Raw genomic sequence first — 27596 nt, forward strand, 5'->3', positions numbered from 1 at the left:
GTGCCTTCTGATGAATTGTAAAGAACTCTCAGTTACGGTGATGCACATCGAGGTACAAAGGAGAGCAGCCAGTTCTCTGCAACGCAAATACCTTCCAACTCAACAGAGCAGGAAAGAAAAGAAAATCCCTGTTTACGAACACAAACTGCAAGGAAGAGAGTCACGCTGGCCCTGACAGCCATCAGTGGTAACTATATGTACCGCCTGCTTTAAAAACACTGCATTCTCTGTTCACACAATGTATTTATGTTTCACATGATTCTCAAAACAAAACAAAAAAATTGTTTTCCTAAACAGCAGTGACCGGCCGGGGTTTGTAATGAAAATTCATTGTATTTTCTGTTAGGTCGGAACTGAATTTTTAAATAATTATTCTTCAGAATGGCTTTAGGCTCTGCGGGATCAGAAGCAGCAGCGTCCTGCCTGATACCTGCCCAACTATTTATTTATCCATCCTAAGGGAGCACGCGCGGGGATCGAATCAAGATGAGGTGGACTTTTTTCAATTTACCTAATCCCTCCAGCCGCTCTATGGCCCTGGGATCGATTCAGCCTCTAACAGAAATGAGTACCAAGAATATTCCTGGGGGTAAAGGGCGGCCGGCGCGTAAGGATGACAACCTCACCGCCATCAGTGAGCCGATTGTCTAGATAGTGTGGGAACCTCGACGTCTCACAACTCAATGGGCCTCCACGGCCTGTTACAGGGATAGCTTTACTTCTTTACTTTAAGGGGGCACGCGGAAACCTAAGCTTAGAGGCACTATGCTACAAGCCGGAAGGTCGAGGATTTGATTGCCGATGAGCTCATTGGACTTGGGGTCGACTCAACCTCTAACAGAAATGAGTACGAGGAATCTTCGGGGGATAAAGGGCACAATCTGTGAGCCGATTGCCTAGAAAATGTTGGAGCCTCGATGTCTCACAAAGTTATGGGTCTTCGCGGCCCCATAACAGGGGCAGCTTTACCTTTTTTTATCTATCTACCTAAAAATCCGTATGTCATCTAATCAATGCGTGCTACACGTCCCGCCCATCTAATAGTCTCTGAATGGGTCATACCAATAGCATTTGGGGGAAGCGTAGAATTTATGGAGCTCCTCGGAAAGCAATCCCTCCACTTCCCTGGGGCATCCTCTCCAACTGTTCCCCTCGGGGCGTACATCTGCAAATAAGATACGAGATGGGATGGACTAAAGGCCAGTAACCAAGCACTCCTCGAATAAGAAGCAGTTCGGAAAGCGAAGTTAATATGCGCCAAGGACCAGTTTACACTTCCAAATCACTGTTTAGAATCACCTACGTCTTCAAGGAGAAAAAATTTAGCGAGAAAGCTGATGTATGTCAACAAGCATAATTTGGACAGCCCTTACCGAGGCCTGTCCCAGGTCCCAACTGCAATTTCACGTCTGTGAATCGGCGCCCGCAGAAACAGGCGTGTAGCTACGGTTCTAGATGACCAAGGGGCTGCCGGCCCCTGCACACAGACGCTAATGCAAGCAGCAAGTGGAAATAACGCCAACTGCTTCCAGAACTCGCTCCTTAAGCGTGCCTGCCCTCCCTACCAACCGGAAGTCAGGGGACGTGGTTTTACTCTAGTCCCTCGCAGGAGTAAGATTGCCGTCTGTTTCTATTGATTTCCTGCTTGGCTTTACTATTCGGACCTGAATATGGTGGCAAACGGTTCCTCCAGGCCGCGACATAGCTCAACCGGTTAGTCGCTGGCTTCCCATCGCGGCGGCCAGGGTTCGATCCGGGTCTGGTCAAGTGGGATTTCTGGTGGACAAAGTGGCGCTGGGGCAGATTTTCTCCGAGTACTTCGGTTTCCCTTGCCAATCTTCATTCCACCAATTGCTCCACAATCACCCTCACCTCTCATCTGGGGCTGGTACAATAGGCCAGAAGGGGCCGCAGTACAAGGGACTTAGTCCCACCCCACTAGCAGTAAAAAAAACGGTTCCTCTGAAACTACACGGCGCTACAGCCTCTAGGACTGTACTCTTAACAGTCAACCCGTGACAACCTCAGACATCAAAAATGAATCTTTTCTTTGTTATTTTTCAGTGTGTCTGACTGTCCGTCTGTACGTAACAGGAAGAACACCGCTCAATGGATTTTCATGAAATTTGACACTGAGGGCAACTTTGTCAAAATTCGTAGATACAATCAAGTTTTTATTAAAACTGGGCAAAAATAACGCAAGTTTGCATGGCGCACGCAGCTATCAGAGGGGAAAATATTTCAAACAAAACTTGTAGAGAAAATTACAGCACTCGCTTCTGTACAATATTCACGGTGTTCGAGACGACCAAACAAAAGGTAAGGCTCGCGACAGAATTGTTACATTTGTTTCTTCACTCATCGGCTTAAACCCCGGTTTCTGGAAGAGCCAAGATGCGCGCGCATGCGTGCCACTGTGCACTTGCCTGTCCAGATGAAAAGCAGCGATTTCCGCCGTGTGCCGCTCGAAGTCCGTGAAGTAGAAGTGATTTGGCAACGTTTGCTGCTCCCGAGGAAACCTGCAAAATGAAATATGGATTTAATTAGTGGGGGTCACCCCCAGTGACAAGATGTTCATGCTGAGGATTACATCAGCTAATTGGTCTATCTACTGTTATGAACGCCCAAATCTGAATCCAGGGAACAGACAGAAGGACACACAGACTTCCAATATCACCCAACTCCATGCAGCTACAGAATCGTTCTTGTGAAGCTGACAGTAGCTTTCCCGCCTCACTTGTTGGGCCGTCGACTTTCTTTTTTCTTGGGCTGGGGTCAGACTGAGTCCACTTGGTACGTCGGTCACTAATTAGCCTACTGTACCATCCCAGGATGATAGATGGTGAGTGTGGAGCAGTCGGTGGAATGAGAACTGGCAGGGGAAACGGAAGTACTCGGCGAAAACCTGCCCCAGTGCCACTTTGTCCACATGTCCTGATCTGGACTCGAACCCGGGCCGCCGCGGTGGGAAGCCGTCCACTTGCTTGAACACGGCAAGCGCCACATCTGAAGGGAGATTTATGAGTTGTTATTAACTCAGTGCGAGGGCCAGAGAACGGCAAGACTCTAAGCTTGTATGTGGGAGGCTCTCGGTTCGAAGCTCTATCTAGTTACTTAGTTACTTTAACGGAGATCATTCATCTAACGTCGAGGTTAAGAATATGTGGAGACCAACCTCCGCCCTCTTTTCGGCTTTATCGAGGGGTGCGGAAATGAATGCCCCACTGTTGCCTGTAAGTTTGCTGTGGCCAGCGTCTAGCAGCCGCAAAACAAAATCAAACGTTAGGAAATGTTGCTGAAGTTAAACGCGGTTGTCAATACACAGAGCAACGCTGGGTCTTCTATAAGCACTCAGAGAATTAGAAACACCTTCTCCAGGCTTACCTGCTGCGAGAACTTCCGGTCCCCAGGACAAACGCCACTGTGGCCGCTGTTGCGCCGCTGCTGGTGACGACAGCAGAGGGGCTCCGTGCCCAATCGCTCGCTCATCTGCACCTCGTGAGCCTCTTCAGTTTATCTCTGCTCACGTCAGCCGTGCGGTTGATCACATAACCATTCAGGGGTAGTTCGGTTAGTTGTTAAGTTGACGGACAGGGATTTTGTTATTCTCGCCTTTGGCGTCAACCCAGCCTGCCCTCGAACTGCTGTCAGGAACTTAGCAAACCTGAAGCCCCGTCTTACAGCAAAGCTATGTCCGTGCGTTCCTAACGGCTACTTGTACTGTGAAGGGACAAGGGATGGTCAGCCTCCGGCTTGGGAATTTGCAAGCCCTGAAAGTTTGGCAGTTACAAACTGCCTCACACAAGGCCTCAAATTCAGACGAATAAGACACTGAGGCAGGCTGAGGTGCAGGTGTGAGACGGCGAGGCGAGCTCTCGTGAAAGCACAATAAACGTTTTTTTCCCTAAAGATAAATTTGTCCGTACGCTCAATTAGGCACTATGCAGTAGGGACGTGCGTGGTAGTGGAGGAATACCTCCACGCATTCATTCCCCGGTCGCTTACCACAGAGCAAACCGCCCCGGTTCCTCCGCAGGAGGAGGCTGGGCTGGACACTGTGCACCTACCGGGAATCGAACTCCAACTGCTCGCCATACCGCTTTAGTATCACGTACCTGCCAACGGCCCACGTAGCAGCTATGTCTTGCAGACATGAGCAGAGATATGAAGCCTTCATTAATCACAAGTTCTTCGGAATTAGTTCACTGAGAGTTCCGGTACACTCAGTTCCCACAAACACTGCACACTGCTCTTGGCCGCATTTGAAAGTGCAGTTTCTGTCAAGTCTGTTTCTGCAACCGCTGGCAACCACGGAACGTACAATGTAAACATTGCATAACAACCTGCTCAACCTCCGAGCTGGGAGCAGTGACGTAAGAGAGCGGCCTCGTAGTCACATTTTCTGTGTTAAAATCGCCTCACTGACGTCAGCAGCTAAACAAAACGAAGCTGTATATTTAAAGTGGATATCAGCGCCCCGATGACTCAATTCAACAAGTCAGTGCACATTCATGTCTCATTTTGTCTCCATCCGTAATGACCGCTGTGTTGTCTGGATGCCGTGCAGCAGAGAGATCACGAACCTCTACTTCGCCGTGTACATGCGGCAACTTCTCTGACGTATAGGTAAGGCGGAGTAGTCGACCCAACCATGGCAGGCGTTCTCGGTGTTTTTTACGAAATCGAAAGAATTAAAATTCCTTTTCAGTTATATATACAAATTCAGTTCGTACCGTACAAGAAACACATTACGTCTCCACTACAAAGCCCAACCGGTAATGTTGTTTAGGGAAACAGTCGCTGTTTATTGTGAGAACCATACGGAACACACAGATACACTCTGAGGGCAGAATGCAGAGTTTTAGTATGTTCAGTCCGTACCTCACAGGAAACATTATGTCTCCACTACAAAGCCCAACCGGTTAATGCTGTTTAGGGAAACAGTCGCTGTTTACTGTGAGAACCACACGGAACACAGACACACTCTGTGGGCGGAATGCATATTTTCTTGACTGTTAATAGAGATCGTACGCATGATAACCGCTGTGTATGAAAGGGGTACATGCTGTCACATGACGTACAACCAGTGTTGCAGCAACGCCGGGTATTTCTGTGGGAAGAGTCAAGAAGACCCCAGGAGGTGACACTAGTCTGATGATCACCCCTCCCCCTTCCGCTGGGGTGTGCTCATCTCAAAGTGAATCTGATTACCCCGAATATCGGCTGCACGAGGCCGGGGAATTCCCCGCTCTCAGCGCGCATTCGGTCGTCTGAAGAATGCCATTTAGATTCTAATCAGCATCTAGACAAGAAATTAATGTTCCTGGCGGTTAGCACGTATCCTGCAGTTATCGGGGCTATTTTCACTTCCCACCCTCCTCCTCCCTCCCCCTTCGGGCCTCAAAATGTTGCGGTCGTTTGGCTACATCCTTCAACACACCCGAACACATTTAAATTCACGAAAAACGTAATTACATCCCGAAATTCGATTTTAAGGAATTTTATTAGCTATAAAGATTTATGGGCCACTTAAACCCGTTCGATTATTGTAAAATGGCTGCCTTGTACCGCGATGCAGTAGCTAATGAAATCGCAGTGCACACAAACTCGTTATGAAAATGTTTCGCGTGCAACAGGGGCATAGCTCTAATTGAGGCTTCAGATGAACAGAACTGTCTCCTGGGATGAGGCGCCGTACAGTCTGGAAAAAGTTTACCGCCATCTCGGAGCAGAGTACTGACTTTTCATGGTCGGTGAGTAACAAGACGAAAGAGAAGGCAGGCAGTATGTCCCTCCGAAACGTCAGTAAACGTCGACGTGACTCTTCAGTGTTTATCTAGCTGAGAAGATGGCAGAGTGAGTTTCAGCCTGCCGTCTCCTCTATGAAGTGCACGACGTCCGCGGGCGCGTCACGTGCAGAAATGGGTCACTGAACTGGACAAAAGTTGAAGTAGGGACAGTAACGAGAGACGCTACAACAATTTTCCTGCTTCTTGCCTGTTTTGGTAGAGGTACGTTTGAAACAGGGTAAGTTGTTGGGAAATGAAGAAGGTAAATGGGTCAGGAAGGGGATGCTTTAGAAGCAGAAGACAGAGAAGTCAGCAGCAGTTCTACTGCGCATGATGCGAATTTTGATATTAGCGCTTGGAGCCGTGTATCAGAGTGGAATTTTGATTCAACACTCCGAAAGATTCATGCGAAGCAAGCAGTGAAATGTGGGATCTTGGTACCAACTCAACATTTGCTCTAGGACCGAGGAAAACCATGGAAAACCTTGATGGAGCTGGCCGGTCGCAAACTGACTTCTAGCCAGCAGTCCGGCATTAAATTTGCGAACCCTAACATTACCGTCGCCACATAAATGAGGCACACGAAGGAGCAGAAGGTGTCACAAACTCTTCCCAGACCTTTTTATACATTATCTGAACTTTGATAAATGTCGGTCCAGAACCGAGTTTACCTGTTGCCAACTGACGCAGATATGGAAAGCGAACGCGCATTTCCCCAGTGACTCCCGCAAACGCTGGGAGAGTTCCTCGATCAGACCACTTCCTTCCGAATCCTTTCCAATTCACAGATACTATAATTCATCGTTAAATAATGCACGAAGAAGACCCGCTGCTGGACACGAAGCACCAACTGCGTTAGGTGCTCAGACGGAGGCAATGAGAGAGGGGTTGTATGAGGGAGGGAGGGAGGGAGGGAGGGACATGTGGAGGGGAGGGGAGAAGGGGGGTGCTATGAAAAGGAATCCGTGAATAACGGCTGATCCGAACGGAGAGTAACGATAAGCCCGTTAAGGTATAAATAATGAGGCTGAAGATGGGACGCAAGGTGTGAGATGGACTGGAGCCAGAAGCGGGAAAACGTGTTCACAATAGCTCGCAAAGCACAGTAAGGTATAACTGGACTGCATCTGCGGCCCTCAGCTCCGTGAATCGGTTTTCTGGGATATGACGTGTCGCAGTCCGTTAGAAGTGCCCCCAACGTTTCGGAGGAACTTACGACCTGCATTTTCAGGACAGAAAAAATAAGCCTAGCTTAGCCGTAGGGAAAGTGTGACATGGAGATAACACGGTTTGCTTTTAAACAAATATTCAGCCACAAAAAATAAAAATTATAAGAACTTCAAGATAAGCAAATTTTATAAAAAAATGTTTTCTTCGTCTCACGTGGTAAGGTCAGTTCGTGTGTATCTAAACTGTGTGAGGTTTCGCATTAACACTTTTCCGGGCCTCTAAACCGACATTCACGAACCGAAGGACCGAGTTCAGTCCTCGTGATTCTCATCTCAACATGGCGCGGTTACACGAAGTTCTGAGGTAGAAGCAACCAGCCGTGGCCAATACGTCCTCCTCAAAAGCTCTCTACAATTAGAGAACATTCTCCGTCAGTCTCCTCCAATGAGACGACGCCGACGCCGACGCCACTCCGTCCTCTTTGTACTCTAAAATCTGAACTGACAGCGAACCGTTCTTATCGCTAAATTCGCGTTCTAAAAACGACCGGATATGACATCACACACATTCACCGCAGCATCACGATCGTTTTTGCATTAAATGGTTGCCAAGCAACGAAACAGCGGCGAGCGCACTACTGAAACCCGGTTACGGTCGCACAGCAACCGAATCACAAGCGGATATATGTAGACAGGATCAGTGAATAGCATTTTACGCTCATTTTAATATGAACTGCCGGAGTGAATAGAGATGAGATCAAGTCAGGGCGTGTTTCCGAGCAAGAATAACAATCAAAATGGGCGTGTGAAGGGATATGGGACGGAATGAAGATGACGTAGTCTGAAGGAGCCGGAACTGGCAGCCATTACAGTATAGTCACGTCTTTCAACTCGATTTTTATTTTATGGGAAGAGGGAAAGCCTCTACAGGACCCTATGCCACTAACCTGCGTTCTTCATCTCCATACCCCTGCACCCCCCCCCCCCCCCCACACCACCGCGAAGTGCCCAGCCGCCTCCCCCCGCGTGCACCGAGCCTCTGTCTANGCACAGCGCTGAGGAACTCGGTACTTTCTCCACAGTGAGTTCTGGCTGATTCTCAAAAATAGCCGTAATTAGTTACCTAACCTAACCTAACTTGGGTTGGTCGTTGTAGTGCAGACGACGTGTTGTGTTGTTCCCTGTGAGGTACGAACTGTTCACACGAATGTTAAAAAATGTGGTCATGAGTCCCGCGGGACTCGGACCCGAGAATGACTGCGCTGGCGAGGGACAGCGGCAATTGTAAACGACAGACCCGTCATTCCGAGAGTCGGGGAGGGCGCCCCCAAGTCAACAAACCCGCAAATGTCCGACAGAAACAAAAATCTGGTCTTGGACTTCAGATGAGTCTTAAGAGCAAGACATGCTGGCCCACTGACCGCCGGTCGTAACATAACATTGACTTGGCAAGCCTGTACTCACAGGGGACTTGTATGTAGTGCAAAGGGAAGAATTTCCAGTAACATGCTACATGTGCGATCCGTACTCTTGACAAAGGCCAAGCATATTCTTAAGAGACAGACCCGTCCTCTCGTCAGAGGATGTTACGTAAGGACTATGACCGGAAGGGTTCACTTGCCCCCCAAAATTGTCGTCAGCCTCAATGGACTTGACACCGGGACGGAATGAATTGGTGGCAAACCGCCGGTCGTAAAGTGACTCTGACTTTTACTATGAAGCTTCGAAAATCCCCGTGTGGAGGCGGGTTACAGTACCTCCGTCACAGTTTTGAGAGTCAATCAGTCAGTCAGTCAGTCAGTCAGTCAGTCGTAGTCTGCGACGAAGAAGGAATCGGGTGTCTGGGGGTATAACTGGGTCACCCCTGTCACTGGGGGATATACTGCTCCTCCAAGTTTGACGTGTCTCAAACCTGAGGCAGTAAAAAAATGGTCATGAGGCACGAGAGACTCAGAACTAAGAATGACTTGCTGGCGAAGGCCAGCAGAAATGCGCCAGGACGCTTCAAAGTGTTAATATGAAAGAATACGAAGACACATCCAGGTGGCTAACAAATCTGGCAACCCTGCTGTGTTTATACACGGCGTCTGTAAGGATTAGAAGCTGCGATGTGTACCAGCCGCACATCGCGTGACAGCCTCTCATATATGTCACGATTTTCATTCCGGACGAATCATGGACTTGGGTCGTTACTACAGAAAATTGAGGCGGACGGCCTGACAGACGGACTTAGAGACAAGCGGGGCTGCCATTTCGGCTCGGTGTTCTTTTGAAGTCAAGACGAATAGAGAAAACTAATTCACGTGCCAAGTAACTTTTTCAATCTTGTGACCGCTCCGAGCTTTGCTTAACAAGTGAACATGGGCGTAAGGAGACGCCTTGTCGAGTGAATGACAGAGGCGAGCTGTGAGGGCGCCTGCCGCCGTCCCGTGTGTACCGCTCTCCTGCAGGAAAACACAGTATATAGATCTGGGAGTAGCACTCCCATACCTTAACAACATTCATGAAGAAATTAAATTCAGAATAATTTGGGGGATTACAGCCAGCTCGGAACCTTCTTCACCGCCTGCTGTCCAAAAAGGGTAAACTTATCTGTACTTTGTGTGGGTGCGAAACTTGGTCTGTCTCTCGCTCTTTATAAGGGAAGAACACAGACCGAGGTAAGGGTTGGCAAAACTACATAATGAGCAGCTTTTTAATTTCTACTCCATTACTGGGACGATCAAATGAAGGAGGGTAAGATGGACGGGGTATGTAGCACACATGAGAGATACGAAAATTGCCCCAAGTTTGATCCTCATACGCTTAAAATAACAAAGAAATGGCACGACGCAGACGCGGAAGGCAGGACAAGATTAAAACGGACCTTAAGAAAAGTGGTTATGAGGGAGGGGATAGCATTCATCTGGCACAGGATAGGGACAAGTGGCGGGCCCTTGTGACCTTCCGATGGCTAGACAACGAGTCCGGTCCCTGGAAGCATCAGCTGTGTGCACTTGTCTCTGTGGTGGAGGGCCGCTGGCTTTTGTAACGACAGACAACACTCACATCTATGGCTCCACGTGATGAGGTTTCTGCATTGCAGATTAAGCCCTAGCTTTGCTACAATGCTGCTGTACCTGCGGTAATGGATTTACATCCGCTATAAACGGACATCAAAGCAAAACCGTAAAAAGAACACACAAATGAACATATGTACGTATGTTGATGCTAATAGAGTTCGGAGGCTCGCGGCCAGCTCGTGTGCAGGGCGGGACTGCCGGAGCCATCTGCACGGGATCACAATATCATCTTCTTCTTCTTCTTCTTCTTCTTCTTCTGCGCACTTCATCTGCCTTTAGCATTCCAGAACTCTGCATTTTGCTCACACAGCCCGTCTGTGTTTCATGCGATTCTCCCTAAACGTCGTTAACAGGTTGGTCTTTGTAATAGACACACGATGTTTTCTGTGAGACAGTAACACGGTTCTTGAATGTTACTCAGATGAGCGAACGGAGAAGAAGCAGAGGACGGAAAGAAAGACGTGAATGGAGGCTTAAGAAAAACGTAGCCGATCTCAAAAGCAGGGGGGGGGCTGATTCCACCTGTCGTTAAGCGTCTGTGATAAGAACAGCGTACAAATGGACTTCTGAAACACCCTGTGCAGGCATGGTCTCCACGAGACAGGCTGGACGTGCTGTGAGTTTGCTGGCATACAAAGTTCAGGGGAAAGTTTTGTTGGTATGGGGGTGACGGTAGTAGTCCAGACTCCCCAAAGGGGTGGTTCAGATAACTCCTGAACAGATTGCGGGGAAGGGGGGCTCCGGCTCCAGGTTTCCGGACGCCGCACTTTTCCAGGGAACAAACAAACGCCCCCCCAAAAAGAAAAGAGCAGTGACTGAAGACCCTGAGAGACAGACGAAGGTTACCTAAGCCAAGTCTTGTTCGTCTGAAGATAATTAAATTAGGTACGCCTCGAAACACTTAGGCATGGAAAGAAAGTCAATATGGGTTTAAAACACACACGGCAATCCAGGGCCGCCTGCGGAACACGATACAGTCGTCAGGGACCGCCAGGGACTGTGTGGACAAAGATGGCGGAGTGCCACGGTTGAGCCGTTTCATGCAGAAGTTGGAAATCCAGGTGACTCGGCTCGGTAAATATTGCCATGTGACTGAGTGACTATAGACGGGGTTTGGATTAGTAACCGGATTTACTGAACATTTACCCTCGCAACTACAAATAACTATGAGAGTTACGCACACCAAAGATCACTGTAACTACAGGACACAAAGTCTTCTCAGGCTTCACCAGTCGTTGCTTGGTAAGCGGCTTCCAACACCCGATGTGTCCCTTCCTCTGGGTTCCCGAACTGTCCCCGGCCTCAGCTACCAGCTTCTCACTTCTCACAACTGCAGCTCTCAAATGACTGAACTCAAAGTTATGTCATGACCGACGGACAGTCGGTCAGTCTTGGTGTCAGACCCCAATAGACCAGATTTTTTAATTGACGTCAGACAGTTGCGGGTTTGTTGACGAGAGGGCAGGTCTGTCGTTTACAATTGCTGCTGGCCCTCGTCAGCGCAGTCACGCTATGGTCCGAGTCCCACGGGACTCATGATCATACTTTTCCGTCTCAGACCCGAGACTCCTCTCTCGCAATTCTCCCACAAAGTGTCTTTATACATCTATCGTACGATTTTCATAAGCACGGCAATTATTTCCTCAGCTGCACTGAATGGTGTTCCCTGTGATGTAGGAACTGTGTTCTAAAATACTCAGGCACGAAAGTGTTCAAGGTGATTATGGTAGATCCTTCGGATAGGGTCCTCAGTTTCCCGGATGTTCTTCGTCTGTGTTGATACTTTTTGTTAAATTGGCAAACAATAGTACCGGTCAGTAAGGCTGCCTGCACCTTTATGGTTCTGGGTTCGTACTACCGAGATTTCTTGCGGCCATCGAACACAACTAGACGGAGAGGTCCCTGTGGTCGTCTGTGTTACCGTGCAGTCTTGTAGGTGCGCGCGAATGTTTCGGAGGAACCTGATGCAACGGCCACGTTATCATAACTTGGGCGTATACAGCCTTAAAATGGGGGGGTGGGGCAGAAGCCCCAGAAACCTGCGCGCACTGTCCCGAGAGAAAATAAATGTGACGGGACGCAAACGGAAATAAAGAGTTTGGGTATAAAGGAGACGATAAGCAAGGGATAAAGTGAAGGAGAGGCAAAACAGAAGTAATGTGAGAGGCTCAAAGGAAAGGTAATAAGTACAGAAGAAGAAGGTGGAAGGAGGAAAAGAGAAGTATAAATCTCACGTTACGAATCAGTGAGGAGAAGTTATGCTGGCGGCTCTCTCAGGCTCTACTAACCGTTTAGAACAAATGTGATTCCCCGTGAAGAGCCTATGGAAGGGTCGACATGGCGTGGTTTGGTTAGTACTACACAAATGAAAATCAATGGCTTTACCTATAAGCGCGTAAGTTCCCAGTCGACTGAACTGAAATTTGTTTTATAGCAGCCCTGGTTTGTCGCCAGACGTAAACAAACGCGAATGGTGCCTGTCGGTCGCTGCCGACGCACACCGGTGTGCCACGGAACCGGCGAAACGTTCTCACGCGGCGGTCACTATAAAGAACATTATCGTCTACTTTGCGACGCCGTAGTGTCTGGTGCAAGTATACCGACGTTTCGGAGAATTGTACTGCCTCCTTCAGTATCGAAGAACTGAAAGAACGTCAAATTGCATACTATTTATACCGGTCAACACTGTACGACTGTTGGGTACTGCATGCAGAAGTAAGACCTAAAACTAGGGTAATCCTTCCGAAACGTCAGTACTTTTTATTACTTCAATACGGCTCAATCCCCAGGAAACCTTCGAACCGTCGTGATAACCTCGAGGAAAGACCAAAGATTACATTAATTCGGTATGAAAACATTCAATTTTCAATTCATTATTTGTTCACTGACTTCCGTGGCGACAGATCTGTTACGGGAGTCGAAGTTGCAACATCTTACGCGAAAGCGCAATTTCAGTGAAATGCTGTTATCAACTGCACAGAACGCGTCACGCTGATGTCTGTCAGCAGTCACGTGATGTCCATTGCAGTCTCCACAGCATTTATGCATCTCTAGTTGCATCGCGTAATTGTGGTGACACGCATGCGCAGTCTGTCCAACTGTGAGGACGGCTCTGAATAAATAATACGTAAGCAGAATTTAACAGCAATTATTCTCTCAAGTTGGAATTACAGTATTCATCCATCATTCTGTCCCTAGTATTTACTCTAACACTCCCCTTCAGTCTGGTTCCCAATAAACAGAGCGTTATGCACATCACACAGAACAATACTCGTACACTGCTCTCCGTTTCTCTGACTCTGATCTGGTCGCTACACGGCCAAATTCAATTTTATAGACCGTTCGCTGGGAATCTGACTCGCTGAGGGACGAGCAGCTTCTTATGGACTTCTCCACGGAATTAAGAGAACTTACCTATCCCTCCAATGCCTGACTGACGGACTGATAAACTGCTGCTGGTCCTCGCCAGCACAGTAATTCGTGGTCCCGATATCTGACTATGATGGTTCTAGGAACCTACACACTGTGGCAAGAACAAGAAATTGGGGAGGGGTAGTGAGAGACACCACATTGTGGGGGGGGGGGAAGAAACTATATCTCCGATTTTGAAGGTTCACAGGAAGTGCCCGCTTGTCCTTCTGGTATACGTAGAGCATATAATCGGAATTTTTAAAATATTTTTATGACGCTGGAAGGGGTGCATTATAGAAAAAAAATTTGCTAACGTTGGGAGGTCTATATTTGGGCGAAATTTTGATCTTACAAATGGGAGGGCTTCATGTGAGGCATGTTCTTGGCCAGTTTCAATAATTCTGCTGATACTGTCGGATTTGCACTCATGTCGCACAACAGGAGCGACACTTCACGCGAAGTCTACGCGCGTGTCTGCGTGCAACTCGCTAAATATTCTGGGGGAAAATAAAAATGAGAATTTTCTGACCCGCTCAACAACAGTCAGCTGGTCAGTGACTCTGTCCCTCAGACCTGTGTGACCAACATGTCTATTCCCTTGCGTATTTACGGCAGTAGGTAAAGTCAGTACTGTAACAGGCCGTGTGTGAGGTTGAGACTCCCACAATCGGCTCACAGATGGTGGTGAGGCTGTCAGCCTTACGCGCCGGCCGCCCTTTACCCCCAGGAAGATTCCTGGTACTCATTTCTGTTAGAGGCTGAGTCGACCCCAGGGCCATAGTGCGGCTGGAGGGATTAGATCAATTGAAAAAAATCCACCTCATCGGAACTCGAACCCTCGACCTTCCGGCTTCTAGCACAGTGCCTCAAGCAACTACGCTACCGCGTACCCCGGTCTTTATGACGCATTCTAAATTCCAGGCGAAATGCATCACACGTGTCGGCGTGAAAAGAACCCGGCACTGGCGTGACTGCACTGCATCGCTCACGGCTCGGTACTTAGGGAGCCTTGGCACTGCTGACATCGCTGTATTGCTTCATTACAGCAGCCGCGAATGCCAGCTTCGAGGCAATTGAATATCGCGTGCCAGCGACCACAGTGCTGCATCCTGCCTCATACACGGTGTGCAAAGTTGCGACACTAATCACAAACCGCGCAGCCTGCCTACACTGATCGACAGCATAGTGTGGCGGGGCAAGTGAGTCCGCCTGTGTGCCTGTGTTCTGGCATGTGACGACACCGTGCATTTTGCTCTTGCAGCGTCTTTAACCAACATGGTGGCATGGAAGATGAATTGGAAAGGATTTTGAAGGAAGCGGTCGTTATCTGATCAAGCTACTGTCCCGGCATTGCCTGGAGAGACTGAGGAAAAAACTCACAGAACCGACAGGAGGGAAGGTGTCTGTCGAGATTCGAACCGAACACATCCAGAATACGAGTCCAGAGCGTTACCGCTATACCAACAAGTCCAGTCGACACTCTGGTAGGTCGTTATCAAAGTTTCGGAGGTACGTACTCCTTCCATCTACAGGGTAAAAAGTAAGAAAAACGTAGGAAGAAGTGGTAAGGATGTAGAAGAGGAGGGAGGGTCAAAAATGGGGTTCCTAATTCAGGGAATCTAACAGTCAGTACAGGGTGGTAAAAAAGTTATGAATTCGCAACAGCGAAGGGCGTTAGCATTTGGAGAACACAAACATCCCCTTCCGTCTTACACAGAGCATGTATGGACGCGTAATTTTATTCTGCAGCAACTGCCCTGGGGGTTGGCTGTTCAATGTTCACCTACATTGCCCTTACAGGGAGGAAAGTTCTCCCATAATTAAAACAGATATAGAACAGCACTGAACATAGAACAGCATATAGAATCTCCACTGTAAATGGGGCAACGTGCAGCAGCGAGTGGCTCGGGTGCTGGCTGGTCTGCCGAAACTACGCGCGCCACGCAAATTAAACTTGGGACACGCTGTATTCTGCATGTTGGTACCACTGAGACTACCGGCTTCATTTGGTAGCTGGAACGACTGGATCAAGGACAATGCAGGAAGTGGTCGTGGCCAAGTTTTGGATGAGGTGACACAGCAGACATGTAACTTCGTGTCACACAGACCCAATGTGAGGTTCTTACAGCGACAACTGCTGCTGGGATTTGACGCCATGTTGTCTGCTATAAGTCTGCAGACGGTTTCAGAGGGACGTTCTGCCACCATCTTCAGGGTCGAAGAGTAAGCGAAGGAGACATCAAAACAACTGCCCTGACTCGCTATTCGACACTGAAAATGAAGGCAGTACATCCCTCCGAAACGTCTGTAAACTGCGTCACATGTCATGAGAGGTTTGTTAACGTTAGTTGCGGCAGTTATTTTATTGCGCCCCGCCGTTTCGAAACGTATATGACATAAATGTTTGCGTTCCCTGACCCCAGGCAGTGCAGGTGGGGGAGGGGGGGTCCTCTCCTTTGTGTCCGCTCTCTGTACGCTTCATTAGGGGCACACGCGGTCCGACGTCCCTTCAATAACGAGACACAAACAAGATTACAGTCGCCGTACAGAATTGTAAATGTTTTCACAAACGCTGAATGCCTCGAAATCGTGGAATATAAAATAAAATATTTTGTTGTTGCTGTCAGTGTTTCCACAGAAGAACAAAACTTCATCCCTTTGTGTGTGGTTCTCAGAACACGAGGACTGTAATTGGCTGTGTTCTGTGTCACAGAACTGAGGGCTGGCATCCATTCCACACCCCATCTGCACAAAACCCGTTTTCGGTAAAGGAGACTTGGTTCAGCCCGGCCCGTCACACTAGCAATGGTATAACAGATTAGTAACGCCGTTAAGTGTGACTGATTAATGTGATTTTTAAGTCTTTCATCTGTGGTCTAGTGATCAGAGTTCCTGGCTACAGATCCAGAGGTCCCAGATTCGATTCCCGGCGCTACCAGACTTTCTGAGTAGTAGTGGTGTCTGGAACGGAATCCACTCACTCTCGTGAGGATAACTGAGGAGCTATTTCAATGAAATGGCAGCTCCGGGCTAGAGAACCGTGATTAACGGCCGTGGGGATCCGTTGCGCTGACCACGTGACACCCTCTATCGGCAAAAGTTGGCATTAACTTTGCCGACAAGCGGCAGTCGCTCGGTCGGTATAGTTCGCTTGCAGACTACAAGCCACGGAGTTCTTTTTTTTCCATCCTTTGCATGGATGTAACGAATGAAAGATTAAAAAACGCAGCATTTATCAACCACACTGGACGGCGTCAATAATCCTTTATACAGTTTTCGCGTACCGTATATTTAAAGCGAAACACATTTCTTCACTGCGCGCCAGACGTGGCAGTGCTGTGAGCAGTGGCATGTCCCGAACACAGATCTCGGCCCACAGACCGGCTATGCTCAGTCAGATTCTTCGTGGGTCTCCTCAGTCCCTCCAGGCAAATCCGACGTTAGCGCCGGCACGTGACACTCAAACCAATCACGCTGCAGAAAATATATGCAACTGTGTGTCTGGTTGCGCTCTGCTACTTTAAATTAATGTACACATATGAAATTGTTATGTTTTACTTCATACACGGGCTAGAAAGCGCCCGTCCGCCGTCTCCGAATTCCTCTTGTGACAAATGAAGCAGCGGTTGCCAGGCAACGAAACTGCAACAAGTACACATCGCGTCGCAGTACAAAAGCATGTTCCTGTCACCTAGCGACAAGATCCCAGACGGAGAGTCGCAGAGAACTGTCACCAGCCAGATGCAGTTAGGCTCTGAGTGAGTGACCAGCGCCGCATCCACTCTCATGGCCACTCTGCCTGACCAAACGGACTGTATTGATCAGCTCAGTGACGTCACAGGTGATTTTAAACCCAATTACATCTGCACAGATCGGCCTCCTACTTCTGGAATGGACCCATATCGAAATCGCTTCACTTTCTACAGCAACTGTACCCAAAAGAGTGAGGACGGCTCAAGTCCAGCCACTGGAGTGCGTGACTGAATCAAGTCCCGAGAAACTGACAGTCGCTCAGCTCATCAGTATGGAACCTCAATCGCAGTGAAAAATCACCATTCTCGTTTGTTTGTCGTGATTTTCGCCAGGTTCTCCACCGTGTCTAAATAATCAAAGCAAAACAAGTTGCATGTTCCTCACGCACCTCTCGTCTTCAGGACCCCCGAGGCAGAAGCGCCCGCCCGCCCGGCCCTTCTGCAAGGCGTATGGCGTTCACGCCTTGAGGCCACTGCGGGTGACCTCACTTCAGCGAGCCGTCAGTCGCCTTTTCATTTCGTAAGTGGCGTTACCAGTGCCTGTTGTAATCATGTTCATTTCCATCTATAACGTGTTTAATTCCGCTAGCCCGTCTGCTCGGGAGAAGCCTAAGACGTTTCGGCCTGAGCGGCCGAACCATTTCCGGAAACCTCTACGAAAAGCACACAAGTAAGAGTGGGTGTGACTGCATAAAACCCCAATCGCACAGCCAGCAATGTCACAGCAGAAGTTACATTGCGTGTTCGCATGGGACCTCCACTGGTCCCTATCCTGAGGCGTCTGAACAGTTTTCGGAAAGAAACGCGGGGCGGGGCGCCTCTGTTTCACTCTGACCTAAATCCATATCCCTAACCCGATTGTCTTCAATAACGGAGGAGCAAACACAGAAGGATTTACAGCGAAATGAGATTCGTGGCGGCTTCTCTCACAAAGAGAAAACAAAATTATCGTATTCCTGCCCGCGCGGCTGCCTGACATCCTGCAGTTACCCCCCCCCCAAACTCTGTTGCCCCTTCCACAGGCACGTAAATGCATTATCTTCCTCGGCGATTCCAGTGGTCTGCATCAGAGCCGGAAAATGAAACAACTCATCAAGAAACATCCCTTTGCCTTTGGAATGTGACGCCGTGTAGTCTAATAAATTGTTACGAACGTTTCGGAGGTAACGGGTGCCTCTGTCTTCAAGGTATAAGAGCAAAAACCGAGAGTGTATCGAGCGGTTCTGGCTCTCCCACGCTAGGCTCAGGCTTAGTCTTCTACCCTGAAGATGGAGGACGCAGTTTCGTCCGAAATGTTGGTGCCGGACCACCAGATTACACGGTGCAATATCTCAAAATACAACCGTCACAGTACAAGGCGCAAGACTTACTGCACCTCTGCACACCCCACACGTCACACATTGAGAGTACGGTGCAAAAAGAATTCCTCACCCATGGGCGCGCCAAGTCTACAGGAGGCCATGCTGCGATCTTCTGCTCCTATTCGCAAATTCTGGGGGCCCACCCAGCCTCGTCTCCAATGGGTACCGATGCCTACTTGCCCGGGGAGTGAAGCTGACCATTCACTCCACCTAACGTCAGGTTAAGAATCTGTGGAGCTATACCCCCACTTCACGGAGAGGTGCTTAATTAAGCGCAGGGACAACTTCAGCCCGCAGGCGTCTCGACGAGGAGATGGTGACCTGTGTTCAGTTCCGATTCAGAGAAACCCGAAGATGCACGACGGGGCTTTATCTGTCACAGGGTCCGAGGTTACACGAGGATAAGAGGGCCGGAGACCCAGACATCTATCTTCGTCACGCGGAGAAGATGCCCCCTGGTATCTGATCTCTAAAGGGTTAAGTAATTAGCATCACGCTGTAAGGGCAGGGAAGTGCATCACAGTACGGCCTCTGAACCTGCGCCTACTCACCTCATCGGCTTGAAGAGCGCCTGGACGTCGTTGGGGTAATCAATGATGAGCTTTATCTGCGTCCCACCGTCCTTCTGACCTGCAAACAAAAGTCGACACGTCACTAACCACATACGTGTATAACAAACAGAACAAGTAAATGTGTACTGTTCGTCGTTGTTGTTGTATCGAGGATGCTGCTTTGAGGTGTAGGTAAGTAAAAGAGCTAAGTCTTTTAGTGGTTGCAGAAGAATCGGTTGACTTTACTGGGTTCCAAGATTACAGTTGAAGAGTAAGTAAAGATGGACGGACACAGAGTCCGTGTGATGATAGCGAAAGTGACGTCTCGGTTGACGATACTAATGTCACNATAACACTGCTTCCAAGACGCACTTCTAAGCAAGCAGTTATCATAACAAAAACATGGCAGCCGACGACTGAGAGACTGTAACATATGTCATTATGATTTTACTGTTGTAGTGGGAACACAGCAAGGCGCAAGTCTCGAACTGTTAACGTCCCCATTTTTCTCCCGTATTCCTTTCCAGTCCTACACGTCATCAATTGATGCGTCGAGGCCAACGTTTAATCCCATCTCCCACAATTAACACGCACAAATAGTCGACCGTACAGCATCTCCGTTATATAGGGCACTACACTTTGCATATCCATATAAAAATATTATCAGTAGCCATAGAACAGATGCGATTCACTGAAACAAAGGACTGCCCATTAGTTCGTGGCCTACTACATAATTTACGTTTATGCGGTGTGCTAGCCGCAATAAATAACAGTTCGTGGCTCTACGAACCCCTATTGGGCCCAGGACTTCTACACACAGAACTACACAAACGTAGAATAAACCCACACAGACATCCATGTCTCGAGTGGGACTCGAACCCACGGCCATACATGCATAGGGAGTGACGTAGCGGTGAGAAGAATGCTCCGAAATTATGAAATTTCGGGCTACCACAGTTAACACATTGCACGAACCTACGTAAGGTAAGTGGTATGTCACGAACAAGTGAGCAGTCTTTTCTTCACCGTGTCCTTTCTGTCCTGTGAGCAGTGATGACATATTGATGTGGATATTGCCAACCAACCTAAAGGAGACGATCTGCAACTGCATATTTGTGCGTGTTATCCGCCGTGGATGGCGTTAAATACCGGTAAGACGTAGGACTGGAGAAATCAGGGGGTAGCATGTGCAGACTAACGGCAAGTCCTCAGCGCGTGACACCGTTACATATGCGCAGAGAGGAACATCAGGACGCGCGAATGCACAATGAAGTCGCTCGGCGTGCTCCCGTGTGCATAACTGCACACGCTGGATCTCTGCGCCACTAAAGCGGTTTTTTATTGAATCTGCCGTGCATTAAGCTGCGATAAAACCGCACAACACAGAGGGTAACTCTGATTAATTCGTGTTGGGGCAACAGACATGAGCCATCCTGACCGCATGTCACTTCGGTCGGATCGTCCGCAAAGCTGAGCGACCAATCGACAGCCTTCCGAATTACACGACCACCAGCCACAGGGTTGTCCAGGACTGAGTCCTGAAGGGAGATACATATCCATGGGAGCACGTCAAGTCGTGTGTGTTGAATGAGACCCGGTGCGGCTGTTTTGGTTCCCATGCAAACTTGTCTGATGACACGACGCAGACTCAAAGACGTCTTACGCCGTGAATAAGTGAAGTGAGGGCAAGGCGGCACCGCCTAACAATACGAGTATGCCTCAGTCTGCCTCTGTTGTTACGTCACATTCAAGTTCCCTTCGTATATCTCGTCACGGAACAATTTTCAAAATTATTAACTTTTTCCATGCATTCATTACCGTGTGCCTGCATCTTGGGCTTTACTTAACGATGCATATCAAGGAATCCTTCGATACCGAACACATTCGATTAGTGGCGCAAACACTTCGCCAATTATCGTGTATGATCTTAGCCATTTAAAACAGTGGTACTACCTGTTCTAATTACGTAGCATTCTGCCCACAGAGTGTTCCTGTGTGTTCCGTGTGATTCTCACAATAAACAGCGACTGATTCCCTAAACAGCATTAACCGGTTGGGTTCTGTAGCGGAGACGTAATGTTTCCTGTAAGGTACGGACTGAACATACTAAAACTCTGCATTCTGCCCACAGACTGTATCTGTATGTTCCGTGTGGTTCTCACAGTAAACAGCGACTGTTCCGCTAAACAGCATTAACCGGTTGGGCTTTGTAGTGGAGACGTAATGTTTCCTTTGAGGTACGGACTGAACATACTAAAACTCTGCATTCTGCCCACAGACTGTATCTGTGTGTTCCGTACGTTTCTCACAATAAAGAGCGACTTAAACAGCATTAACCGGTTGGGCTCTGTAGCGGAGACGTAATGTTTCCTGTGAGGTAGGAACTGGATTTGTATATTATTTAGACGAAATTCATACTTCAGAGCGTTAACACAGACGACCTGTTAAGAGGTGTCGATCAAGAGGAGTAAAAATTTAAAAGCTATATAAATAAAAGATTTTGACCATCGATTAAAACTATGTAAGAGGAATAGCATAATAACTGTACCGAAAATGGCGTACAGTTGTAACTGCACTTGGCACACACCCTGTGGGATCAGAACACGGACCCCCAGCAGCTACAGAGGCGACAGTTAGACACAATGATGGAAACTCGACTTCGGGGTGAATTACGGTTTCCGTGCTAAAGTCAATTTCCTTTACACAAAATATAGCCCAAAAGGGGAAACTGTTTCTCAAAATGTGAGAGAAAAATGGCGAGCGATCAGTTATTTCTGAAGCGCGCGGTTCTTTGATTTATTCATAATGCAGACCGGGAGCCAGCCTGCCTGTGGCAATGTTAATACTGGAACTGAACCTCTTGTGTGTGTGTGGGGGGCGGGGGCGAGACGGCGGAGTGGACCGCCCCCTCCTCCTGCAACACCCTCGGTAGCCATCAATCATTTCTCTTGTGTGGGAAACCGCTATCCGAAATAGAAAGGAGTGGAGGCTCGGAAAAGTCGAAGCATGTTCGGTGTGAACGTGAAAGCAGAGGCATGAGAGAAGAGGCTGGTTTTTTGGTACTTCGACAATAACGTGGCCATCTGGCGTCACCGGCGCCCCTGCATCGGGTACTGCCTGTCTGGGCTTGTCAGAAGGCTGCGGTCTGCTGATTCACGAATTGGAGAGGTTGGAAGGCAGTGGTCGTGGCCTAAACGAGGTTTCTCATCCCGCCAAACCTCAGTGTCCCGGCCCAAGTACCTTCTGAAACCGCTATTCTAACCAGCCCGGTATGGCGTGAAGCAACGCACCGTGCACTGAGGTTACAGCACTGTCCGATACTGCAGCGTGAGTGACAGAGCTACAGTGTTGCAATGCTGCCACAACTTCGTTGTCCTAAACTGCATCAGCAGTTCCTTCTTGAGAACTGACAACGCCGTGAAAAGGACTACAATTGTTTACCTCTTGCGAAACAATGAAACGCCTATAAAACCAAGTCTCCAATTTATACGAAGTATCCGACACACCAACACAAACCGCCACCTGAAAGGGTTTTTTAAAATCTGTTAAAGTGAAGGGAGACAAAGGCTGAAGCCGTGACAACCAAGAAACCTACTACACTCAACCGCCCCTTTTCCTTGAATTCTAGAGTGGCAGTGAAGCGCTGAAATAGATTTCACTCTTACAATTCCCGCGTGTGACACGAACATACGTTCGCTTTTAGTGCGTCCATGTGGCGGCATTAACCATTAATGCATGCTGGTTACTACTGTAGCTATGTACCATCATCTGCTTTGACACTCGAATTCACTGCATTGTCCCCACGCGATGTGTCCGTGTGTGTATATTTCGGACGATCTTCGCAATATCGACCACTTGCCCAAACAGTATTAACCGGTTGGTCCTTGTCATGAAGATACAGTACTTCCTGTGGCCTATGAGCTGAGTGTTCAAACGTTATCTAGATGTACACAGGCTTCAGAGGATTAATTTCCCGGCTCTCAGTTTTACGGAGCAAGCGCAAAGCTTACCATGCCCACACCCGTGCAGGTGGTCAGGGCCGTCAGGGCTGCTTGTTGTGCGCACGCAGTCCCGTATGCGTATGCTTGTGTTTACACTTTCTCCGCCGTCACAAAGAATTATGGGTAAGGATGCAAGGATCCTGGAAGTAAGAAAGATGCTGACGGTGAGAACACGTGAATTCTGCATTGCCTAAAGATGGTACCGTTCACAGGGGGCTCAGAATCAAAAGATTTGCGTTTCTTAAAACTGCTTCCTTGCATTCGTGTTCCTGTCGTTATTAGCATAAGTGGATGTGTAGATCCACATTATCTTGACCTCGGCAATAGCTTGAGGTGAGTGCTCAGCTTCACGCCCCGGCCGCTTTACCCTCGGTATCCATTGGATAGGCGGTTGCATGGACCCCACAGCCTGTCTGGATGGCGTGAAGAAAATTCTTGACACTACCGGGACCCCTCGGTCTTCCAGCCCGTAGCCAGTCGCTATACCGACTGAGCCATCCCGGCCTATATAAATTATAATGTATATTTTCTGGCAGCGTGTTCCTGTTTCTGTGACAGAGATAAGCGCCGAAAGCACGTCGACCCGTGAAAGTGTTCGGCACAACATGATGCAATTCCAATATGGGCAAACAGTCCCCAGTTTTTGACCGTGTGCAGGGGAATTAAATCTTCTCATATTGAAAGAGGCGCTGCCCTGCCTAAATGGGACGCCCTTCTGACCTGAGGGCGCCGTACGGTTCAAGGGGCAGGCACGGCGCAATGATCGTCGGACCAAATTATTTTCATCCCAAGAATTTAATGCAACAAAAACCGGCTACAGGACCTCTCTTTCTCTCAAACATCAGAAAAAGGTACCATAAAGGTACGAATATTCAAGCGAAGTTCTTTTTCCAAGAACGTTCTCCTCTGCTCGTCGCTTTGGAAACAAGTCCCGCGCAGCTCAAGTCACTTGTACACGGAACTGAAACACGCATGCGTGCTGAAGCGAGTCCTGTAGCAGTTGTATTCAGTCCCTCCTGACATCCTCCGGTAGTTATAAGATCCATTCTTACATAAATAAAACTGTCCGTCTTTCCATGGATTTAAACAAGCTTTGAACTCACTACGGGGCCTGAAAACTTCTCACTCCTGAAGGGGTGTCCAAGTTAATCCTTTCAAATAATACTTCGTTTTGCATTCCGCATAAGTATGGGAAGTTCTTGGGGAGTTTAGTTTAGTGTAAGCACGGAGATTAGTGTAGACACGTGCACTAACTTGTTCTAGTTTCCTCACACGCTGAGAATCGTCTCCACAGGGGTGCCAACTTCGTCTCGGAATGTCTCACAGGCATCAGAACACAGCACCAACACCTGCTTGTTTATCATACTCGTGCCATATAGCGAAGTTAAGCCGGTGACTACAGAATTGGCGCGCCCCCAGCCGCCCTCCCGAAACTGTACAGTCGGACTGCCGAGAAAGGGTGCGCCTGCTGTTCGGCTGAGCGCTAACAACACGAGATACCGGAGATGAACTACGCAACACAGCAACAACACGTTGAGCATGTGGTTCAGTGGCGGGCCTCATAAAACTTGCGAAATTTCTTCTCCTCAAAAGGGGCTCTACTAATTTCTATTTGCTGTAGTGACCTATATAGAATTCGGGACCCTTTAAATACTAAAACAGTACGCTAATCGCGGGGCAGAGAGTCGTGGACGCACCTAGACACCCAGAAGCGTAGTTTCTAAGCTCATAGCACCCGCTTCCTAATGCACCCTGAGGTTCCCAAAGAAGATNTATGAAAGATGGGAGGGGGGGGGGTAGTGTGACAGCATGTTTCAAAAGTAACGGACTAATGATAACTTTCTCTGCTTTGAAGGTTCCCAGGCAGTGCCTATTCGTCCTGTTCTGGCAGAAGAACGTTTGAGAGAGGGTAAAGCATTGGGGAAGTGAATAAGGTAAAACGCTAGGAAGTGGACGTCGGTTGTGGGCAGAGAAGTTGAGCAGGGACAGGAGTTGATTTTGATATTACTGACCTTGGTGAAATGTCCAGTTATACAGTCTGGATTATTTAAACATTTATAGTTCCTACTTTATTGAAAACATGACATGTCCCTTCGAAAGGTTCAGTTCGTACCTCTGTTTAGGGAAACGGTCGCTGTTTACTGTGAGAACCACATGGAACACACAAACACACTCTGTGGGCAGAATGCAGAGTTTTAGTGTGTTCAGTCCGTACCTCACAGGAAACATTACGTCTCCGCTACAGAGCCCAACCGGTGAATGCTGTTTAGGGAAACAGTCGCTGTTTACTGTGAGAACCATATGGAACACACAAACACACTCTGTGGGCAGAATGCAGAGTTTTAGTGTGTTCAGTCCGTACCTCACAGGAAACATTACGTCTCCGCTACAGAGCCCAACCGGTGAATGCTGTTTAGGGAAACAGTCGCTGTTTACTGTGAGAACCATATGGAACACACAAACACACTCTGTGGGCAGAATGCAGAGTTTTAGTGTGTTCAGTCCGTACCTCACAGGAAACATTACGTCTCCGCTACAGAGCCCAACCGGTGAATGCTGTTTAGGGAAACAGTCGCTGTTTACTGTGAGAACCATACGGAACACACAGATACACTCTGTGGGCAGAATGCAGGTTTTTTTTTGTCTTCTGGGGTGGGGTTGGGGGTGAGACTGAGTCCGCTTGGTACGTCGGTCACTATTTGGCCACCCCTGGATGACAAATAATGAGTGTGAAGCAGTCAGTGGAATGACATGTGGCAAGGGAGACCAAAGCGCTCGGAGAAATCCTGTCCCAGTGCCACTCTGTTCACCACAAATCCCAAATAACCTAACCAGGGCTCGAAACCGGGCTGCCGCGGCGGGAAGCCGGAGACTAACCGCCTAATCTATGGCACGCCCTATACAGAGCTCTTTAGTATGTTGGAGCAGGTGGTACATATAGTAACCACCAGAATTTTTAAATGGTTAATGCTGTTTACACAAAAAGAATACGGCTGTTTACTCCAGGAACCGTACGAAATACAGAAATACACTGTGTGGACAAACCTCAGCGCCAGTCCGCAGTAAAACCCAAAGTACTTGTGCCCCTCTGAATGCAGCCCCGTGCTATCCGGACCTACGTACGTCCACAATACGAAATTCGTCTCCTCTGAGAAGTGGATGGGATGTTATTTTCTGGTACGCTGACTACAGACAATTATTCACAAAGTTCACTTCCACCCCCACACTCCATTTGCACCCTGAAACTGAACCGCGCATCCCTTTAAGCAAGCCTCAGCCCCGAACAAGACCGTCTTAGGACGAAGCGGAACACAGCGAGCTGACTGCAACATAAATTGCATCTTTATGCACTGCATGAGGGAAGAGCGGATTATGTGTCAAGCCCACGAAACAGTCCTCCTTCAGAAGCTAACAGTCGCTCAGCTGGTACAGAAATTTCCCGCCTTTTTACATTAATCCGAGCCAAACGAATGCAGCATACATCCTGATACAGTATCCTCCAATCTGCACCCAAGATTTCCAAGTGGTCTCTTCTCTTCAGGTCTCTCTCATGCATGCTACATGTCCCGCCCATCTCATACTCCTTCATTTGATCACCCTAATAAATATGGAACGAATTATATAGTTCCTCCGTGTGCAACTTTCTCCATCCTCCTGTTAGTAGCTCTCTCTTCTCAGGACCCTGTTCCCAAGCACTCTCAACGAAACAACAGAAAATTTTACATACAGTTTCGTGTTAGCAGCAAACACTGCCAGAATTTCTTCGTGGACAGTTCGCATCTGTCAACTGTGCTTATACATGAGCATCACGCTCTGAAGTAGCAGCACAGCTCCACGTATTCTTGAGCATAGTAAAGTTCAGCTCCGGGGGTCCGTTGGGACCAGGAACGGTGTGCGCTGCTTTATGACTGGGCGGGCACCACAGACCGGGAACTGAACCCCGATACCCCGGTAGTCCATCCTGCAACCTAGTCACTATCCCAGCACGTGCGTGAAGCTGCTAGCAAGAGGCGTAACCGCAGACGTGGCAGATGCTCCAAACTCCATTTCGTTCTGTTCACCCTTGGGCCCTGCGTCGCCGCTCGCTCCCTGAAAGTTGGCACCAGTTTTGCCAATAACAGGGCGACGTCAGTGGCCTTCTGTAGCAGAAGCAGTGTGCTGTCAAAGCGTGGACTGCGTACATCAGCAAAGCCTCGGGGAGAAATACGGGCATGTATGCAGAGTATGCCATGGTGAGCTTCACAATTTGTACTCATCGTCAGGAAAAGATGGACGGGATATGTAGCATGCACTGGTGAGATGAGACATCCTTAACCCACAATTTAAATCGGAAAATCTAAGGGAACAGACAAACCATCTCAGAGACGCAGTCACAGAGAGGGCACAAATGGATATGAACGTAAACATGCGATACTCGAACCTCGAGAAAACATTTATTTCTCGACATATCCTCCACCAACTTGTCCCATCGCTTTACCAGTGGGCCGGAATCCGCAGCAC

At 48.5% G+C, this 27596-nt stretch overlaps 1 protein-coding gene across 2 annotated transcripts in view; it reads right to left on the reverse strand.

Annotated features, from left to right (window-relative positions):
* Positions 1-27596, reverse strand: part of LOC111861231 (extracellular serine/threonine protein CG31145) — a 162455-nt gene that overhangs the window by 24399 nt on the left and 110460 nt on the right. For both annotated transcript variants that reach the window (XM_023845629.2, XM_023845631.1), the window contains exons 4-5: positions 19096-19174; positions 2427-2519 (exon numbers count right to left, since the gene is read on the reverse strand). In XM_023845629.2, the coding sequence (XP_023701397.1) occupies positions 2427-2519; positions 19096-19174 (172 nt within the window). The remainder of the gene's footprint in view (positions 1-2426; positions 2520-19095; positions 19175-27596) is intronic.

This window comes from Cryptotermes secundus, unplaced genomic scaffold (assembly GCF_002891405.2).
Source record: "Cryptotermes secundus unplaced genomic scaffold, Csec_1.0 scaffold2516, whole genome shotgun sequence".
Taxonomy (NCBI): domain Eukaryota; kingdom Metazoa; phylum Arthropoda; class Insecta; order Blattodea; family Kalotermitidae; genus Cryptotermes; species Cryptotermes secundus.